General features: G+C 45.7%; 1 protein-coding gene across 1 annotated transcript in view; it reads right to left on the bottom strand.

The window, feature by feature from the left end:
- LOC107121922 (trifunctional purine biosynthetic protein adenosine-3-like) overlaps positions 1–18529 on the bottom strand; it is a 49674-nt gene extending 31145 nt beyond the window's left edge. Inside the window, exons 1-5 of the mRNA XM_015424933.1 lie at positions 18467–18529; positions 6594–6738; positions 4824–4919; positions 3350–3524; positions 660–771 (exon numbers count right to left, since the gene is read on the bottom strand). Of these exons, the coding sequence (XP_015280419.1) occupies positions 660–771; positions 3350–3524; positions 4824–4919; positions 6594–6738 (528 nt within the window). The 5' untranslated portion in view covers positions 18467–18529. The remainder of the gene's footprint in view (positions 1–659; positions 772–3349; positions 3525–4823; positions 4920–6593; positions 6739–18466) is intronic.
- Between the last annotated feature and the right edge of the window lie 266 nt (positions 18530–18795).

The raw sequence follows: 18795 nt of genomic DNA, 5'->3' as shown, positions 1-18795 counted from the left end.
CCCCAGGCCGCAGCACCCCAGAGCAGGCCCCAGGAGGCTGTCGACGGGTCTCCTCAGGCCTCACCCGGGCCGCAGCGCTTTGGTGCGGAGAGCTGGGGGCGGGGCTTGCCGCCACCGCCATTGGTGCCAGCTCCTGGGCTGCTGGAGCAGTGCTCCAGCATGCTCCGGCCCCAAATGACCCCTGCTCTTATCTTATAGTATATATATAGTGACAGCTGCAAGAATATTATATGCTAAATTCTGGAGGGAAAATGAAGTACCTTCAAAAGACGAAATCATGAATAAAATACTTGAAACAGCAGAGATGGACAAACTAACATTAATTTTGAAAGGAAAAAATGAATAAAACTTTGAGAATACACGGTTAAGATTTTACAAATGTCTGGAAGAAAAAAACAAATAAATTATGTGGACATACAACCGAAAGACAAGGAAATAGAAACTATAACTCCTTTTTTTTTTTAGTTACAAGCAATGATATATTTTAAAATACAAGGTGGAAAAAAAATTAAAAATACTATTTGGTAATGTATGAGGTAATTTAACAAATTAATGTTGTAAATGGAAGTCCCCCTTTTGTTGTATGTATGTTTGTTTATTTTGTGTTTGTCTTGTATGGAAAATAAAAAAATATAAATCACTGTTGTTTTGGAATTTACCTGAAGAATCTCTTGCACTGCCTTGCAGGATTCCTCTGTGCTGGATGTAAGAATTACTTCTTTTTGAGGACCAAGACTACTAGGCCTTACCACCAATGCTGGAAAATCTGCACTTTAAATGAAGATAGAGAAAAGTAATACCTTCAAGTTGTGTTGTAAAAGTTTTCATTTTAAAAAGATCTGGAAAGCTACATTTGACAAAGGCAAAGGAGTATCATGGCACAACTAACATCATCCTTAGATGTTTTTATTTTATTTTACTTCATTTATATCCCACCTTTCCCCCCAACGGGAAATCAGTTTATATCATTCTCCTGTACTCCATTTCATTTTTACAATAACCTTGTGAGGTAGGTTAGGCTACCCAAGGTCAGCCAGCAAGCTTTCATGGCAATGATTTGAATGTGGGTCTCACAGATCCTAGTCCAACCACTATGTCATGCTGGTTTACCAGACAAAGGGTTATGGTTCTGATCCACTTTATTTAACTTTCTCAAACTTTAGCAATCCAGGGACCCACATGTTGATTTTAAAAACACACACAAAAAAGAAGGCTGGCTGAACAGGGCCAGAAATGCTCATCTGATATATATAAAAGCCCTAGCGTATCGGCACTTTCCAGCTCTCCCATTGGCTGTGCTGTGCACTTCATCAGCCATTGGCCCATCAATCACCACTCAAGAGTACTTGCGTGTCATTGGCTGGGTGCCTCTCTCCCCCACCCACTCTCTCCTCTCTCCCATCCACTGCCAGCTTGGCCACTCTACCCTGTCAGAATAACCTGCCAAAACGGCTGCCTCTCCTGATGAAGATGCTTCTCCAGCTTGGCTCCTTTGTAGCTGGCTAGCTACTGAGATGGGCCACCAGTTGTCAAACCATTCTCTTCTCCTCTTGCTGTGGGGCTAACTTTCCCTTCAGTGGCTGTTGCTAGGCAACCAAGCTTTGTTCTGTCAGTAAAAAGGAAAGGCAGAAGGCCCTTTCCAGGCCTACTTTGGCCTTTGTGGGGAACTCATTGGTGCCAGTCCTTACTAGGTTTGCCAGCTCCAGTTTTGCAAATTTCTGGATATTTTGTGGTGGAGTCTACGGAAGCCAGAGTTTGGGGTGGGGAGAGGCCTCAGCTAAACAGAATGCCATAGAGTCCACCCTCCAAAGCAGTTATTTTCTCCTGGGGAACTATTGCTGCCAATCTCCAGAACTAAAACTGCTCTCCAGATGGCAGAGATCAGTTGCCCTGGAGAAAATGGCTGCTTTGCAGGGTGGACTCTGTGTCATTATACCCTGCTGAGGTTGCTTCCCTCCTGCTTGGGTCCCCCCTGTGGAGAAAAACTGTACTTTTCCTAGGTAGAGACTGCAGGTGTGTGTGGGAGAGATAGAAACCTGAAGTCAGAGGAGCAGATAAAAGAAGGCTGATGGTTGGCCGGGAAGGAGATAGGATTGCCAACTCCAGGATGGGAAATTCCTAGAGATTTCGGGGGTGGAGCCTGGAGAGGGTGGGGTTTGAGGAGGTGGGGCCTCAGACAGGTACAATGCCATAGACTCCACCCTCAAAACCATCCATTTCCTCCTGGGAAAACATTGTTGCCAATCTCCAGGTGAGGGCTGGAGATCACTCAGAATTACAACTGCTCTTCAGATGGCAGAGATCAGTTCCTCTGGAGAAAACAGTGGACTCTGTGACATTATACCCTGCTGAGGTCATCACAGCAAATTGACACTGAGTGCCCAAGGCTGGGGCACCCACCCAGAGCCTCTTTCTAGAGCTCGTTGTATTTATTTCCACAACGGGCTTTATTCCTAGTATAAATAGAAAAGATCAGCATCACTGAAAACCAGAACTTTCCAGTTTTCCGTTGAAACCACCATTGGCAATGATTGACTAGGGATGCAGGGTGGTATCTCTCTATTATAGGGTTACCAGCTCCAGATTTGGAAATTCCCAGAGATTTGGGGGTAGAGAAGGGGAAGGCAGAGGGGAAAGAGCTCAGCAGGGATCTGATATCACGGAGTTCACCATCCAAAGCTGCCATTTTCTCCAGGGAAACTGATTTCTATATGGTGAAGATCTGTTGTAGTTCTGGGAAAACTCCAGTCCCAATCTGGAGATTGGCAGTCCTACTGTAGGAGTCAATTTTATTAGTTCCTGTCAATAAAACAGGGAGAAGCCAGTTCTGTTCCCTTCCCCTGAAGTAGAGGTTCTTGGCCTCCATTTCTAGAATACTGTGAGGGTCCAGTTTTTGTGTTAGCTGAATGAGTGCCACCCTCCTCCCTTACAAAGGACATGCAAACACGGAGTACTTGGAGACCCCCAGCAGTCTCCGGACCCCAATTTGAGTAATGCTCATTTACTACATTTTTATCTTGCCCTTTCCCACAAGAAACATATGGTTCTCTCCTCCTCCTTTATGTTAATTCTATAATAAATAATCATGTTTTATGGTATTAGACCAGAGAAAGGCAGAAGTGAAATTAACAAGAAACAATGAAATTCAGTGAAAATACTGAAATTGTTTTTACCTTATTCACATGATATACCATTTCACAGTTATTTTGACACGGGTATTATTTTTTGGCCACTTGCGAATCAGCTTATGATTTGTCCAGCTTGTAGAATTACATATAGTTCATTATGTAATTATCAAATGAGCTAAACAGCAATTAATAGCAAGCTAACTGAGAAAAATAACATTTACCTGGTAATAAAAGTGCAAGCTTCTTGGGGATTGGTAAATGCTCTCCACTTTGCTGTTGGAATTCCATGACGATCAAGAAAGGTGTTAGCAAGACTCCTGTTTGTTCCCAATTGTGCTGCCTTGGCTGTTGGCCCAAAACATCTAACTCCAGCAGCTACCAAGTCATCAACAATTCCTAATAATGGAATACTGACAGGCTCAGTCAGAACTTCCTAGATTGCCTTTAAGAGGAAATGCTTAAAAGCTTCAGCCTTTTTTATTTTTACTTTAGAAAAAGGAAGATAAGTAAGGGGAGATGAAAGAACGGGTGATCAGAAAATACTATCTCCCAAAACATTAGAACTTGGGAGTCATCTAATTAAATTTTGGCAATAGGTTTAGGACCATCTTTGTTGATTCAAACCAGGTAGGAGATAATGATAGCTTTTCAGAAAGTTGGTGGTAAAATAGTAGCATTGCTGCCATTAATGCACAAACTCACAGCCTCGGTTCCAAGGTTTTGCAGGATTTTGTGGGGTTTCCTGACCTTATAAAACTAGCACGACCAAAGATAACCATGGAATAAAAGAAATCAGTGTATGTCACATCATTTAAAGATCTTTTGCCAGTTCCTAGCTTTATAATTACCTAATAGAATTCATATCCACTAGAAGTTTTATGACTACCAGCACATAGGGCTTTTAAACAGAACTAGACAAATTCATGAGGAATAAGTGTATCATTGGTTAGCAGCCAGGACCATTTAAGAATGAAGTTCCAAGGCAGGATATCTCTGATTACCAGATCCCAAGGACAGACAGGGATATTGATCTCCATCATGTTCTGTCTGTGGACTTCTAAGGTTTATCTTGCTGACCAATGCTGAATTGAGACCCAACAGGACAATTCTTAGGGTGAATTTTTAATTCATATTTACTCAAGAGAGAGCCACAGGAATGTGCTCAGACTTGGTATTAATGACTTCTGATTCTGTATAGCTTGCTCCCTGGGGTAATTCCAGTGGGAACTACCCTATCCAGAGCTCCAGAACAGTAAACAATGGGCTGGTATGAGTTGCAAAAGACTAGACAGTCGGAACTAGGCTTGCCATCTGTATCATACTTCAAATAACAGTTCTTTATTTATGTATTTCAGAAATACTAATGGAAAAGAAGAAATACCATATAATTGCAAAATTCAGCTTTAATATATTACAAGGGTCGTCTATTCTAATAAAATACTGGTAATAGTCTCAACTTGTTCTTACAGTCTAAGAATTAGTTCCTCATTTTGGAGCTCTTCAGATGGCAGCCCTGCCACCAAACTGTCCCATTCCCTTTTGTTTTATACTCACCCCAGTGCCCTCTAGCAAGTACTAGGTTCCTTACTCTGTGCTGTGACACATCTGCTGTTCAATACTGGACTTGTTATGTTTCACCTAATATCAAGTCCTTGATCCCCCCCCGCCACAACAGCTGACTTGTTCTTATCTTACCAGCTGCAAGTAGAGCTTCTGGTCCAGCAATCACAAGTCCAATGTTATGATCTTTACAAAACTGGGCAAGGATAGTAGGATTGCTAATTAAAACAGCTGAAATAGATAGGAGAGGTTAATAATTAACACCATATTCCTAGATATCTGTACAGGAGCATTGTACAGAGCCTCAAGATAGCAGAAGGACCCATATTATTTGCCTTGCACATGACATTTCACTGTCAAGGCTAGTCCCAGAACAGTGTGAAATTAGACCACAGGGAAGGTCCTCATTTTGATGACAAAAAAAATCCAGTGACCACTCTACTTGGGTTGGAGACTTGCAGCATTTTTATAACATTTGCTTTATGTACAAACATATAAATGCAGGTGCAGGCAAAGAATCACTTCTATATGGCAGTTTGATCCTACCTCAGATGAAGGGCCACCAGCAAGATCCTGGACCCCAACACGCTTCACTCAGCTCACAGTTCTCTTTCTCCTTCCAGCGCCATCTTTTTTCTATTACATTTTTAACCTGCTCTTCCATCAAGAAACTCAGGGTAGTATGCATGGTTGTACCCTCCTCCATTTAATCTTCACAACAATCCTATGAGGCAGGTTTGACAGAGTCTGACAGCGCAATCCTAAGGAGAGCTACTCAGTCTAAACCCATTGAAAGGAATGGGCATAAACGGGAGTAACTCTCCTTAGGATTGCACTGTGAGTGACTCAAATCCCCCCCAGAAAACTTATGGCTGAATGGAGATTTGAACCTTCTGACACTCTGCCATTACACCACATTGGGAATCATGACCCAAGCTAAACAGACATCACAGTTAAGGCATATCTAGGTCTGGGTGTGGTTAGATCATTACAAATTAAACAAATCATGTATGAAAGATGTATTACTACATTACAAAAGCTCTGTTTTACACACAGCTTTGAGGAATGTAATTATCTCTTCCATGTTATTGTAAGTATACAAATTTGTCTGAATCTTGAATGGCAGTTTTAAAAATTTCATGACCAGCAACATTTGGTTGGCTGCTGAGGGCAAAATGAAATTCCTTAGTGGGCCATGGGTTGGCCAAACCTGATCTGGAGACCTTGAAATGCACTGCAGTTGGAAGGTTTTTATTAGGTAGAGTTTTGCATATTCCCATACACCTTCTGGCTAGTTAGTTCACATTGAGTAGTCACACGAAGCATGATATTTATTTATATTTATTTATAAATTCAATTTATAGCCCGCCCTCCCCGCAACGCCATTGCCATTGCCATTGGGATGTGTCCCAATGGCTGTGATCAGACATGTTGTTTGATCTGGTGTCGTTGCTGTTCCCTTCCAGATTTAAAATGCATGTCCAGACATCTGTCTCCCATTCCCCAGTAGTCGGCAGCTCGTTCTCACCTGTCTCTGAACCAGAGTTATTTGGCACGAGGGAAAGTCCAGTCCTTCCTGGTGTCAGCAGTCTCACCCTGCATCTCCGGTAGTCTGATCAACCCATCACACTCTCAAGCCGTTTGGGAAGTCTGAACGTTCCCTTCCAGTTTGGGGCTTTTTTTTTTGAGGCAGTTACTGAGGTGTGCATAACTGCGTATTCCCCCTCCCGCCTCCCCAGAGCTTCTCAAAACTGTGTTTTCTTAAAAAAACAAACAACCTTCTGGCTAGTTCGTTCACATTACATATTTGCATGAAGCATGATGTTTCCCAATGTATATTTATTTAAAATATATTGATATCCGTTTAGCATAACACACTTATTTCTTTAGTTATGATATTTTTACCTGAATTAGAGATTTTCCCACTATTAGCTGTTCCGGCATTTCCTGGGGCAACTAGTACTTGTTTTACATGTGGTGAATGTGCTAATTGCCAAGCTAGAGCATGTTCTCTGCCTCCACTGCCAAGCACAAGCACTCGATCAGCCATCTAGATGTATGAAACCAGAGACACTATGTCTTAATTACAGGAATAACATCTTAATCCTGTATACCTTCCTTTGAAAGTAAATCAAGCCTGTATACATTCTGTACACACACAAAACAAGCTCATGGCAGGGGATGGGGAGAAGTGAAACTACAGAATACAGAAAACGAAAGGAAAACAGTCCTTTTAAAATGTTACATTTCTGGTGCGCTGACCACAGATGCTAGAAACAGTCAGCCATCTCAGTACATTCAATTACCATTTTGTTGGAAAAGGGCAACATGAGTATTTTGCAACTTTAGTATGTGCAAATGTGCACCTCCCCAAATCTGGTTGTTTTTTTTCTCTCCCCCAACTCTGGTTTTTGCATAATGTACACTGAAGCTGAAAATATGTTCTTTGTTCTTTTTAGACAAAATGGCTGAAAAGTACTGGGTTTGACGCATGGAGAACTCAGACTACGACATGCGTTTATTGTACTTCACAACAAGACAAGCAAGAACAGCCCTGCAAGACCAAATATATACACTCCACCCGGCACACCTCTGTCCCCGTAGGAGGGTTTGAATTTCCTGCCAAGGGTGCTATTAGTGGACTCGAGGTAGACCAGGATCCTAGGTCCCCCTTTATGTTTGGGGACCAAGCTCCTGCTTTAGCTGTGGACCCCTGGTGGCCGTCCACGTACGTAACACCCCTCCCCCTTAGTTCCGATTCAACCTATGTTACGTAATCCTGCAGATAGGTGGGGGGGGTCTGCACTCTCAGAGGGAACGCCAGGGCGCTGGTGCGGGGTTGCTTATGGCTGCCTCTGGCTGGCTGGCCATGTCTGGTTGCGGCCAGGGCGGTTTCTGGTGGTGTGGTCGGGGGCTCACCTGTGCGGGGGAGTTCAGGCCAAGTGCTGGCCTGCGGTGCATAGAGTCCCGGTCCCTCAAGCTGGGGTTGCTCTTCAGCCTCCGGGAGCTGTCACCGCCTAAGTTGGTCAATATGCTTTTTCAGAAGTTGGCCATCCTCTGTAGAGACCTCATAGGATACCGGGCCGGTGACTCAGACTTCCCGTATGGCAATCCAGGGGGGCCCTCTCCCAAAGTTCCAGATGAACACAGGGTCGCCTGGAAAGAACCCCCGGGGAGTGTCTCTGTGTTCCATCAGGAGACTGAGTCCGGTGCTCGGTCAGGATGTAGGTGGTCCAACAAGATAGTGGGACGCCAGCCCATCAACAGTTCCACTGGGCAGCACCTGGTGATGGGGTTGGGTGTCATCCGCTGTGTCAGTAGGAAGCAGATGAGCCAGAACTCCCAGTCCCCATCCGTGATCCAGCTGAGGGCTTCCTTCGCTGTGCAAACTATCCTCTCCACTTGGCCGTTGGTCGCAGGGTGAAAAGGTGCTGATCTTACGTGACGGATCAGGTTCCACTGGAGGAAGTCCTGGAACTCCATCGATGTGAAGGCAGTCCCATTGTCGGAGACTATCGTGTCCAGCAGCCCATGGGTGGAGAAGATCCAGCAGAGTGAGCGTATGACGGCCTTTGCGGAGGTGGTGGACACAGGGCTGATCTCCAACCATTTGGGGTAAGAGTCTACCGTTACTAGGGATATCAGCCCCTGGAAGGGCCCGGCAAAGTCAATATGTAGCCGGGACCAAGGTTTGTGTGTTGACTCCCACAACTAGGTTGGCGCGCTTGGCGGGTTTGGGCAGACTGCCTGGCAGGTCTGGCATCTCCTTACCCAGGCCTCGATCTTGGCTTCGATTCCCGGCCACCAAACATAGCTCCGGGCCATAGCCTTCATCCTTACCATTCCCGGATGTGCCTCGTGGAGAGTGTTGAGGACTCATTGTCGCAGGGCATGTGGGACTACGACCCTGTCGCCCCACAGGAGACATCACTTGAGCACCAACAGCTTGTCCCTTTGGGTTGTGAATGCCGCGAACTCAGGGCCAGTGGAGGACGTGGGTCACCCCCTCACCACTTAGCCCAAAACCCAGGAGATGATGGGGTTGCGGGCCAATCGGGCAGCTATATCGGCAGCCTGAAGGGGCGGCTCGGGGAGGCCTTCTAGCATCAGGACCAGTGTTCCCTCTAAGCTGAGTTAGTGTGAGCTAGCTCACAGTTTTTTAGCCTCCAGCTCACACTTTTTTGCCTTAGCTCAGGAAGGGTGGCTCCAGAGCAAACTAATTTATGCAGCAGCTAAATTGTTTGCTCAAAGCTTTAATGCCAGTAGCTCACAAAGTAGAATTTTTGCTCACAACACTCCACAGCTTAGAGGGAAGCGGGGGCCGGGTTGACATCCCCGGACAGGAGGAGCAGTCTGCTGAGTGCATCGGCATACCCCATCGCCTTGCCTGGGCGGTGTTACAGGTGGTAATTGTAGCCGGCCAGGAAGAGGGACCAACAGAGAACCCTGGGCAAGAGCACCTGGGGGGTCTGCTTGTCTGCCACAAATAAGCCAAGGAGAGGCTTGTGGTAAGTTACAACAGTGAAGAGGCACCTGTACACAAAGTTATGAAACTTTTTCACCCCCGCCACAATCGCCAACCCCTCCAGGTCTATCTGCGTGTAATTGTGCTCGGTGGCCATCAAAGTCCGTGAGTAGTATGCCACAGGGACCTTCCGGCCGTCAGGAAGAAGGTGGCCCAAAACTGCGCCGACGCAATAGGGGGAGGCATCGCATGCGAGGACTACAGGTAGGGACTCATCAAAGTACGCCAACACCTCATTCGAGATTAGTAGTGCCTTGACCCCCTTGAACACCGCCTCCTCCCTCAGGCCCCATGACCAGGGTGCTGATTTGTCCAGGAGGCAATGAAGAGGCTCCGCAACTGCAGCCTTGTGTGGCAGGAAGGTGTGATAAAAGTTCAGTAATCCTAAAAACGCCTGAATTTCTGCCTTGCATGTAGGTCTGGGGGCCTCCACAATGGCCTTGACCTTGTCCCTCGCTGGATGGAGGCCAGACGCTTTGACCTGGAAGCCCAGGAAGTCCACCTCCAGAACCCCAAGGAGGCACTTCTCCCGTTTGACTTTGAGGCCCGCTGATTTGAAATGGTGAAGGACAGCGTGGAGGCAAGAGGTGAAGTCATCCAGGGTGGCTGCAGCGATGAGGACATCATCAAAAAATGGCGTTACCCCAGGGATCCCTTTCAACAAGGAGTCCATTAGTTGCTGAAATATCGCCGGGGCCACACTTACACCAAACTGCAGCCTCCTAACCGTAAATGCCCCCCGGTGTGTTACAATAGTCTGGGCCGTTGCTGTGGCCTCATCCACTGGCAGTTGTTGGTATGCCTGCGTGAGATCCAACTTGCCAAAAACCTTAGACCCTGCTAAGGAAGCGAACACATGACTCACGACTGGGATGGGGTAGGCATGGTCGGGAAGGGCCTTGTTCAATGTACATTTATAGTCTGCGCAGATGCAGACGTTGCCGTTGGGCTTTACGGGGGTTACAATGGGGGTCTCCCACGGTGCATGGGAGACCGGTTCGAGGACCCCTTGTGCCACTAAACGGTCTAGCTCCGCATCGATTTTTGGCCGCAAAGTGAGCGGGGCGGTGCAGAACTGCATGCAGATGGGGGCAATTTGGGCGTCAACTTGCAATGAAACAGGGGACCCCTTGTAACAACCCAGAGCCCCATCAAAGACCACGGGGAATTCCCCGCAAACCTCAGCAAAGTTCTGTGCCGCACATTTATTCACCCCCCTACTGTGATGCCCAATGGTGCAAACCCACCCCAATAAGCTAACCAAATTCCCCTCCACTACTATTAAGTCCAGGAAACCCTCAAAGCCCCGGTACTGCACCTGGAAAGTCCCCACACCCCATATTGGAACTGGGTTCCTCTGGAAATCCAACAGGCTCAAGTGTGAAGGCCGCAGGTGGGGCCTGCTGTTCGGACAAGTCTGTTCAGCGTTTCCACAGATATGATAGAAGCTGCTGACCCTGAGTCCACTTTCATTGGGCAGGGTGACCCCTCGATCATAACCTGGACCTAGATCTTCGGGGCTGCGGGCAAGTTGGGGAGGCGTCGTACCTGTAGTGAGGGCTGGCTGGTCAGGAGGTAGAGATCATCCATGAGGCCTGGTGGCATGGTTGCGGCTGCGGTGAATGGTTCCGGTTGCCCTTGGATCTGCAGACGCGGGCAAGGTGTCCTTGTTTCGCACATGTGTGGCAGTTGGCGTCACGGAAGTAGCACGACTTGCGCTCGTGCGCCTCTCCGCACCTGGCGTATGGGGAACATCTGGCAGGCTTACTGGTGTGTACAGAGGCTCCAGAAGATCCCGGCAGCTTCCAGCAGCAGGGTGTGTGGACGAGATGGACGTTGTCCTTGTCTGAGGTCTCTGGCACTGAGTTGGGGAGCACAAGATGGGACACTGCCAGTGGTCGGTCACGGTGGGAGGCCTCGTGGGCAATGGCAAGCTGGAAGGCCTCATTGAGTTTGATGTTGGATGTGGATCTTTCAGTGGAGCTTCACGTCGCTGATTCCCCAGGCAAACTGGGTCACGAGGTTCTCTTCCACCTTGGAGAAGTCGCACTCCATGGCGTGTTGCTGCAGTGCGGCCATGAATGCTGCGGCCATCTCGCCAGGCTTCTGGATGCACCCCTGGAATTCCATCCGCTTGGTCAGCATCGTTGGCTTGGGCGTGAGGTACCTGGTCAGGGCGTCTATGATCTCCTTGTACGTACACTTGAGGATAGCCTTTGGGGCCAGGAGGCTCTTTGTGAGCCGGATGATGTTCATGCCACAAGAGGTGTCTTGGAGCGGAGGCCATGACTCTAGGACGAAGCAGGGGAGCGGTGGTTCAATGACGCTGGGAATGGTGCGGTGCTGCTCAGGAGCGGTGCAGGGTGTGGTGGCATTTTCTGGAATGATGCTCAGTGCTGCGCTGGAAGGTGAGCCTGGCCTGCTCATCGGGATCCCACCTTTGTTGCCACTGAAAAGTACTGGGTTGGACGCATGGAGAACTCGGACCACGACATGTGTTCAGACGCATTTATTGCACTTCACAAGACAAGCAAGAACAGCCCTGCAAGGCCAACTATATACACTCCACCCGTCACACCTCTGTCCCCATAGGAGGTTTTGAATTTCTCGCCAAGGGTGCTATTGGTGGACTCGAGGTGGACTAGGATCCTAGGTCCCCTTTGTGTTTGGGGACCAAGCTCCTGCTTTAGCCACGGACCCCTGGTGGTGGTCCGCGTACATAACAATGGCAAATGTGCATACTGAGATTACTATGCATGGCAAGCTCTCTTGGTGCCTTTTGCCTTCCCTCTGCACGATACTCACACTCAGGGGCTGTAAGAGTGCATTATTTGTCCCATTAGGAGGCTGCCTATGCAAGTATTCAGTGGACGTGCAGCCTCCTAGTTGGGCAATAATAACCCTCCTCCCCTTTGTGATGCACAGTCTGTTTGGCTCCTGAAAATGGTTTGAGGAGGGAAGCAGGAGCACTTCCTCCCTCCCATGCTATGGTCCTCATTCAAACCAGTCAAAAACTTTAGGAATTTCCACAACTCTGTATGGTAAAGACAATAGAGGCTAGGGAAGGCAAGCTAGAGTGTTACTCAGAAGTAATATCACATCCTCCCTGAACTCTGCCCCCCTAGGCATGGTCCCCAGAATCCCACAGAATTTGCCAAGATGGTTTTGGGAACCTTAAGTTTGGCCCTAGGAAGAAACTCTCAACTGAATCTTCTTAGGTAGGCAATTTGACACGTCTTTGTGACAGATACCAGGTATGATATCTGTATGCTGATTCTCCCCCTCCCCCTAAAACTAGGATATGCTTTGCTTCTCTCTGAGTAATGAGTATGATTCAACTGAATTCTCAAAACAGAACAGGTCTATTTCTTCTAAAATATAGGGATCTTTCCATAACAAGGATAAGTTTAGCTGCTTTATACATGCCACTTTTATTTTCATTTCTTTATTTTTAATTACGTTATTATAGTTTGCCTTCCTCACAGGGTCTCAAGACAGAGTACACATAGTGAGTCAGTACAATCAACAAAATGGGACATTCAATAGCCAATGCATTAGGATTTTAGAAGTCTGGAACCACCAGAAAGAACTGAAGCATAGTGTAAGTATTGACATGACACATAAAGCAGTAAAGAATTTACATAAACACCAATCCTTCTTGCAGTTAGCTATACACAGCAGTATAGACCACAGTCCCAATTATTATAGCAGAATAGACCACAGTCCCAAGCAAGTTTGTAAAACCATTTTGTGCCTATTACCTGCACAGAAAAGCCCTCTTGAATAGCTTACTTTTGCATAGTTTGTGGAAAGCCAGGGAGAGTGGGAGCCTTCCTGACCTCCTTGGACAGGCCGTTTGACAAGGCAGGAGACACAACAGAGAAAACACACCAACAGGCAGTTGTTGATTTTGCCCATTTGCAGTTTGGTACCTGCAGAAGCCCCTGTTGACTTTCGCAAAGTTGTTGTGGATGGTGGAAGCATCTAAAAGAGTCCTGTGGTGATGAGTAGTGGAATGGTATTATGTTAGGAACAGAAGAGTAGCAACAGAGCTCTTTGGTGCTGGGTATGAGTACGTGTGTTTAAGATGTCACATTCAATCAAGGAACTCAATTTACTCACCCATAATAAAAATATGTGAGTTCCCATGTTTGTTATTCCATCAGAAGGAGAATCACTTAAATTTATGCAAATTGCCCTTCTGATAAAATATTGACAGTGGCATTTGCACAGCATAACCGCTGAAGGGCAAAAATCACAGGGCTTGTCTGTAATGCATTTACATATGTACCAAAAAAAGAACATCTGTTTACTGTTTTTCAGACAATAAAAATTCAGTATCACAACTGGAAATATAATTTCCAGAATTGTAGCACTCAAACAAAGAAACAGACAGGCATGGTGTGTTAGAAGAACACTGTAATTGATTATCCCACTATTATTCCCCACAGCTGCAATCTGGACTTCTTTCAGTACAATAACATCCTTCATCGATGGTGTAATCCTAAGAACACTGTTGTAGGAGCAAGCCCCAATAAGTAGACTTAAGTAAGATTTAGGGTAGATTTGTTGGATTTTAGTCCAGTAGTACTAACAAGATTTGGGGGGCATAAGGTTTTGAGACTCAAAGCTCCGTTCTTAGACAGACCTGTTTAGGATTGCACTGTTAATAATCTTGATCTTGACATGAACTGAGAACAAGATAACACAAATGTCAACAATAAATACTCACTGGATATGACCTTTAACAGCCATGCTGTTGACATTATATAGTCCTCCCCTATGAAATACACAAAGAGTCATGAAAGATGCCAGTTTTTCTAGTTGTGACAGAAGCACTGCATTTATGATGAATTTTCTGAATAATGTATATGCACTAGGGTTTAGCATATAATATTCTGGAATATTAGCATATAATAGTCTGGGAAAACGTAGATTGGGGTTTAGCATATAATAGTCTGGGAAAACGTAGCAGAAAATAAGCGAGCAGAAAATGACATCAGAATTTTAGCAAATATGATGTAAAGCCAGATCATAGCGATGGAAATGATATTCACTTTGAAATGAATAATATGATCATCTGTGAGCATACTGGATAGAAAAACTAAGGGGAGCAGGGAAGGAATGGGTCTGGCCCTACCTTTCCAGAAAAAGATTGGGAGTCAAAATGACCACTTAACTCTTCACAAAGTGCCAGAAACCAATGGCTACATGCACGCACACGCATGCACGCACGCACACACAAACTACCTTTGTTATCAGGGGGCCTGGGCATCAGAGACATGCAACTCACAAACTACCTTTGTTACCAGGGGGCCTGGGCATCAGAGACATGCAAAGTGAGTCCTCAGCTAGCCAGGATTGGCAATGAGGCTGAAAAGCAAGCAGCCACTTGCTCCCCTTGAGCCTGAGGGGCAAAGAGGAACTGGCTCCCAGTAGGGGTGTAGACTTCTCAGTTTCCCAGGTGGGCACAGGACTGAACCTGGTCCAGGTCCACCCTTAGTCATCTATATTAAATTACTAAAATATGAAATTATTTATATTTCCAAAAGCCGTCAACAATTAATCATGTGGTTTAATCTCAGTCAAAGAAAGAGGACTCTGTGAGTGGAAAGAGTTCATGAACTCCTTCACTGAAACAATTTGAATAAATATTTCATGACTGTATGAAAGGAAATATTCCTTCCCCTTCTCTCTTTTTCTCACACCTTAGTCTGAGTGTGTGGTTGGCCCAAGGTGTGCTTCGTGGCCAAGTGGAGATTTGAATTCGGTCTCCCCAATCCTAGACCAACAACTATTCCACTCACATACTGGGTACTCAGTAAGAATCTCTGAATGCATCTTGGAATATACTGTAAACCCAAAGTAAATACTGGCCCTGAAATTATGAGAACATTTGTTTGACTGAAGTAGGGTCCAGGACAGCAGAATCGCCTCACTTTCTATATTTGATGAACCAGCTTTATCTACTCACTGCCCCATGTACAGAGACAAAAAACAAAAATTGCTTTCCCCATATTTTCCATTTCTTTTTCTCTAAAGCTGCAAATCTCAGGTTACCAAAATTACCATAATTTCCAGCATTTAAGCCACAGGCCTCTACTCCCCTGTCTGCCAACACACATGGATAAAGCCAGTAGTATTCCTATGTCGTCCATTTCTTCTTCTCTAAAGCTGCAAGTCCCAGGATACCAGAATCACCTTAACTTCCAGCATTTGAGCCACAGGTATCTGTCCCCCCCACCGACACACATAGCTAAAGACAGAAATATTCCTATCCCCTCAATTCCTTTTCCTATAAAGCTTCAACGACCAGGATACCAAAATCACATTAACTTCTAGTACATTGTCTGTTTTGATGACCCACAGGTTGAAAGTAGGGGCTTTAGGCAGAGCTTCCAAAGATCCCAAGGAAAACATGAGGTAAGGCAGTGGGGGGTTGCTCCTATGTAACAAGTAAATGTCCCAAAGTCCCAAAGAAAGAAACCGGAGTTGGCAGCCTCTTTACAAGTGGAGAGGATAAGACTGCACAGTTTAAACCTAACCAGTTTCATGATGCTACCTGGCAGCCCAGAAGGCATTTCCCCCTCCAGGAAATTTGGGAGAGGGGGATAGAGCCCCGCTGCCCCTGGTAGTTTATGCCCCTGCCTCCCAGGTGTACATCCTTTGAGCACAATACTGCCCCCAAGGGTACAGGGATGAGTGTGCCTTACCAGTTTAAGGGATTTTACAAGGCAGAATTAGTGTGTGGGCCCATCTTATTGTAGGGCTCAGTCTCTCCCACCCCCCAGTAGGATGCCACACACACACACACACACACATACAGAGTGATGGAAAGTGCCATCAAGTCACAGCTAGGGATAGCCATGAACTGGGAAAATGTGGTTTGGTTCATGGCATGCCCAGTTCATAAACCACAAACTCTCACAAACTTTTAGGTGCCAAATGAACTGGTTAAGTCTGTGAGGTTTGTGATGCAGTAGAATGGTCCCACAGTGTGCTTGAGACATCAAACTTGCAGGGAATCTCTGGCTGACTCTCCTCTACCTGCCCTCCAAGCAGGCCCGTAGCTATAGTGGGGCATCTTGGGGCTAGGCCCCCCAACTTGCTGGCAAGGCCCCCCTGACTTTCCATCTAGCCCAGGGTGTCATGGCCTTCTCCCCCAGATTAAATTGATTAGCCAGTGCCCCCTGAGAAATTTAAATGCCCCTGACTTAAAAAATCCTGGCTACGAGCCTGCCTCCAAATTTGGTGGGGACTGGATTTACAGGGTCCAAGTTACAGGCCCCTGAAGAAGGTGCCCCAGGAAAGTGCTTTATGGGGAAATGACCACCTGTCATTTCGCCAGAAAGCACTTTCCTGAGAGCACCTTCGGGGGGGGGGGATTCAGACCCTGTAAATCCAATCCCTACCAAACTCGGAGAGCAGGTAGAGGAGGGTCAGCCGGAGATCTCCTGTGAGTTTGGTGTCTCTGGCTTACACAGAATCTATTCTATACACTCCTGAACCTCTAATCTGGGAGAACTGGGTTTGCTTCCCCACTCTTCTACTTGCAGCTGCTGGATGACCTTGGCCAAGCCATATTTCTGTCAGAGCTGTCCTTGAAAGGGCAGTTTCTGTCAGAGCTCTTTCAGCCCCACCTACCTCACAAGGTGTCTGTTGTGGGGAGGGGAAGGAGTTTGTAAGCCGCTCTGACACTCTGAGTGAAGGGCAGGGTATAAATACAATCTCCTCCTCCTCCTCTTCTTCTCCTCCCCCTGCGCCTGTCAAAATGACGGCCTATCATTGACCTCCAAGTTCTGCCCCCCTGTTGCTTTGAAGTTCTGTAAACATTTGGATTGAGCAGAAGCAATCTGTCTGGAAATGTATCCATTCATGAGCTGGCATGAACCTCCACGAACTTGAAAGTTTGGGCAGAGTTCATGCCAGTTGACCTGCCATGAACTTCACTTCATGAACCACAAACTGACCAAAATTAATCACGAACTTTAGTTCATGAGCCAGTTCATGCCCACCCCTAGTCACAGCTGGTTTTTGGCAACCCTGTAGGGTGTTCAAGACAAGAGACGTTCATAGGTGGTTTGCCATTGCCTGCCTTAGACTTCTTGGTGACCTCCCATCCAAGTACTAAACAAGGCCCACTCAGCTTAGCATCTGAAATCAGACAAGATTGGGCTAGCCTGGGCCATCCACACACACATACATCATTAAATATTCTCCAGTGTACTCACACAGCCCAGTATTCAACATATTAATACACAGACAGGTAAAGACTTCAATCTGACCACAGGTTTTAAAGCGAATACACTCTCTAGTTGAGGCAGTTAAAAAACAAAAAAAACCCTCCTTTCCTCACATACACAAATTATTTCTTTAATCAGAATTAATCCCTAGACTGCTGTTAGCCCTGGAAAGTATAAAATGAACAAACACACGCACAGGTACTCCTATCTGCCTTTCCCCCCTTATTTGAGCTAAAAGCAATGTGAGAAGGGGAGCTAGTCCCTCCTTTTCCCTAAACCACAGCCCTGTCCCACTGTGGCTGTTATTTGAAGTTACATTATAAATTGGGGGATCTGATTATGAATCTCCAACACAATATACAGTTGCCTCTGAACAAGCTGATATCTAGCTTTGCAGCTACCTTTTAGAAAACACAGTTAATGGTGCCATCCTGAGAACAAAACATTACACAATGTAATGTGGTTTTAATAACTGTAAATATATTACGTGCTCTGTACTGCTCAGTTTGAGTCTCTAAGATGATAGTTCCCCCATTCCCCCACTTTAGTTTGACTACTGCTTCCTCAAAAAATATACAAACCGGCTGTGTTTGTTTTCACACTTTGAGACTCTCACAAAATTGCATTAAATATTATGACAGAAAAATCTTCACAGTATCTCTATGGGAGATCACTAGTTTTCATTGGAAATCAACCTGAAGTATTCTGTCAGTTCAAAACAAACTTTTGTAGTGATCCCACTCGTGCTCTGAGTGTTCATCAGAAAAGCAGGACATGAATATTTTAAATAACTACATAAGGTATAAAAAGTGACCCTTATTTCCAATATGGCTCAGTTTTTCATGCTTGATTTAATGCAGTCTTTCACTTTATAATTCATGTACATTTAAGAGGTTATTGTAGCATAAATTCATCCCCCAAATCTGCTTGGGAAAATAGCAGTTATTTGATCTTAGTACCTCAGGGGAAAAGATGCCTAAATATGATAATCAATTTAAAACATCACTTACCAAATATTCCCAAATTATTCTGAAATGTGCAGAAGTCAGACTTTCTCTTTCTTCTAAACTGTAAACAGCAGTGCTACGAAGAAATTGCTCGATACCAGATTAAGTTACACAAACGATTGGTGGGGGGAAATTGTTTTGTTCTTAGCTAAGAGAACTACTTCAGTCCATACCGCTGACAGAATCCGCTGCCTGTAACTCTGACTTCTTGTGACCAATCACAGAAGAGGAAAATACAGTACATTTGCATTAATTGAATTGTATGATGTGGCTCGAATGATTTTCTTATACAGGCAGAGAAAGATACAAAGCAGGAACAACAACATATTTGT

This window comes from Gekko japonicus, unplaced genomic scaffold (genome assembly GCF_001447785.1).
Source record: "Gekko japonicus isolate JY-2015 unplaced genomic scaffold, Gekko_japonicus_V1.1 scaffold1770, whole genome shotgun sequence".
Taxonomy (NCBI): domain Eukaryota; kingdom Metazoa; phylum Chordata; class Lepidosauria; order Squamata; family Gekkonidae; genus Gekko; species Gekko japonicus.
The sequence above is the reverse complement of the archived record's forward strand: the minus strand, read 5'-3'. Positions and strand labels throughout refer to the sequence as shown.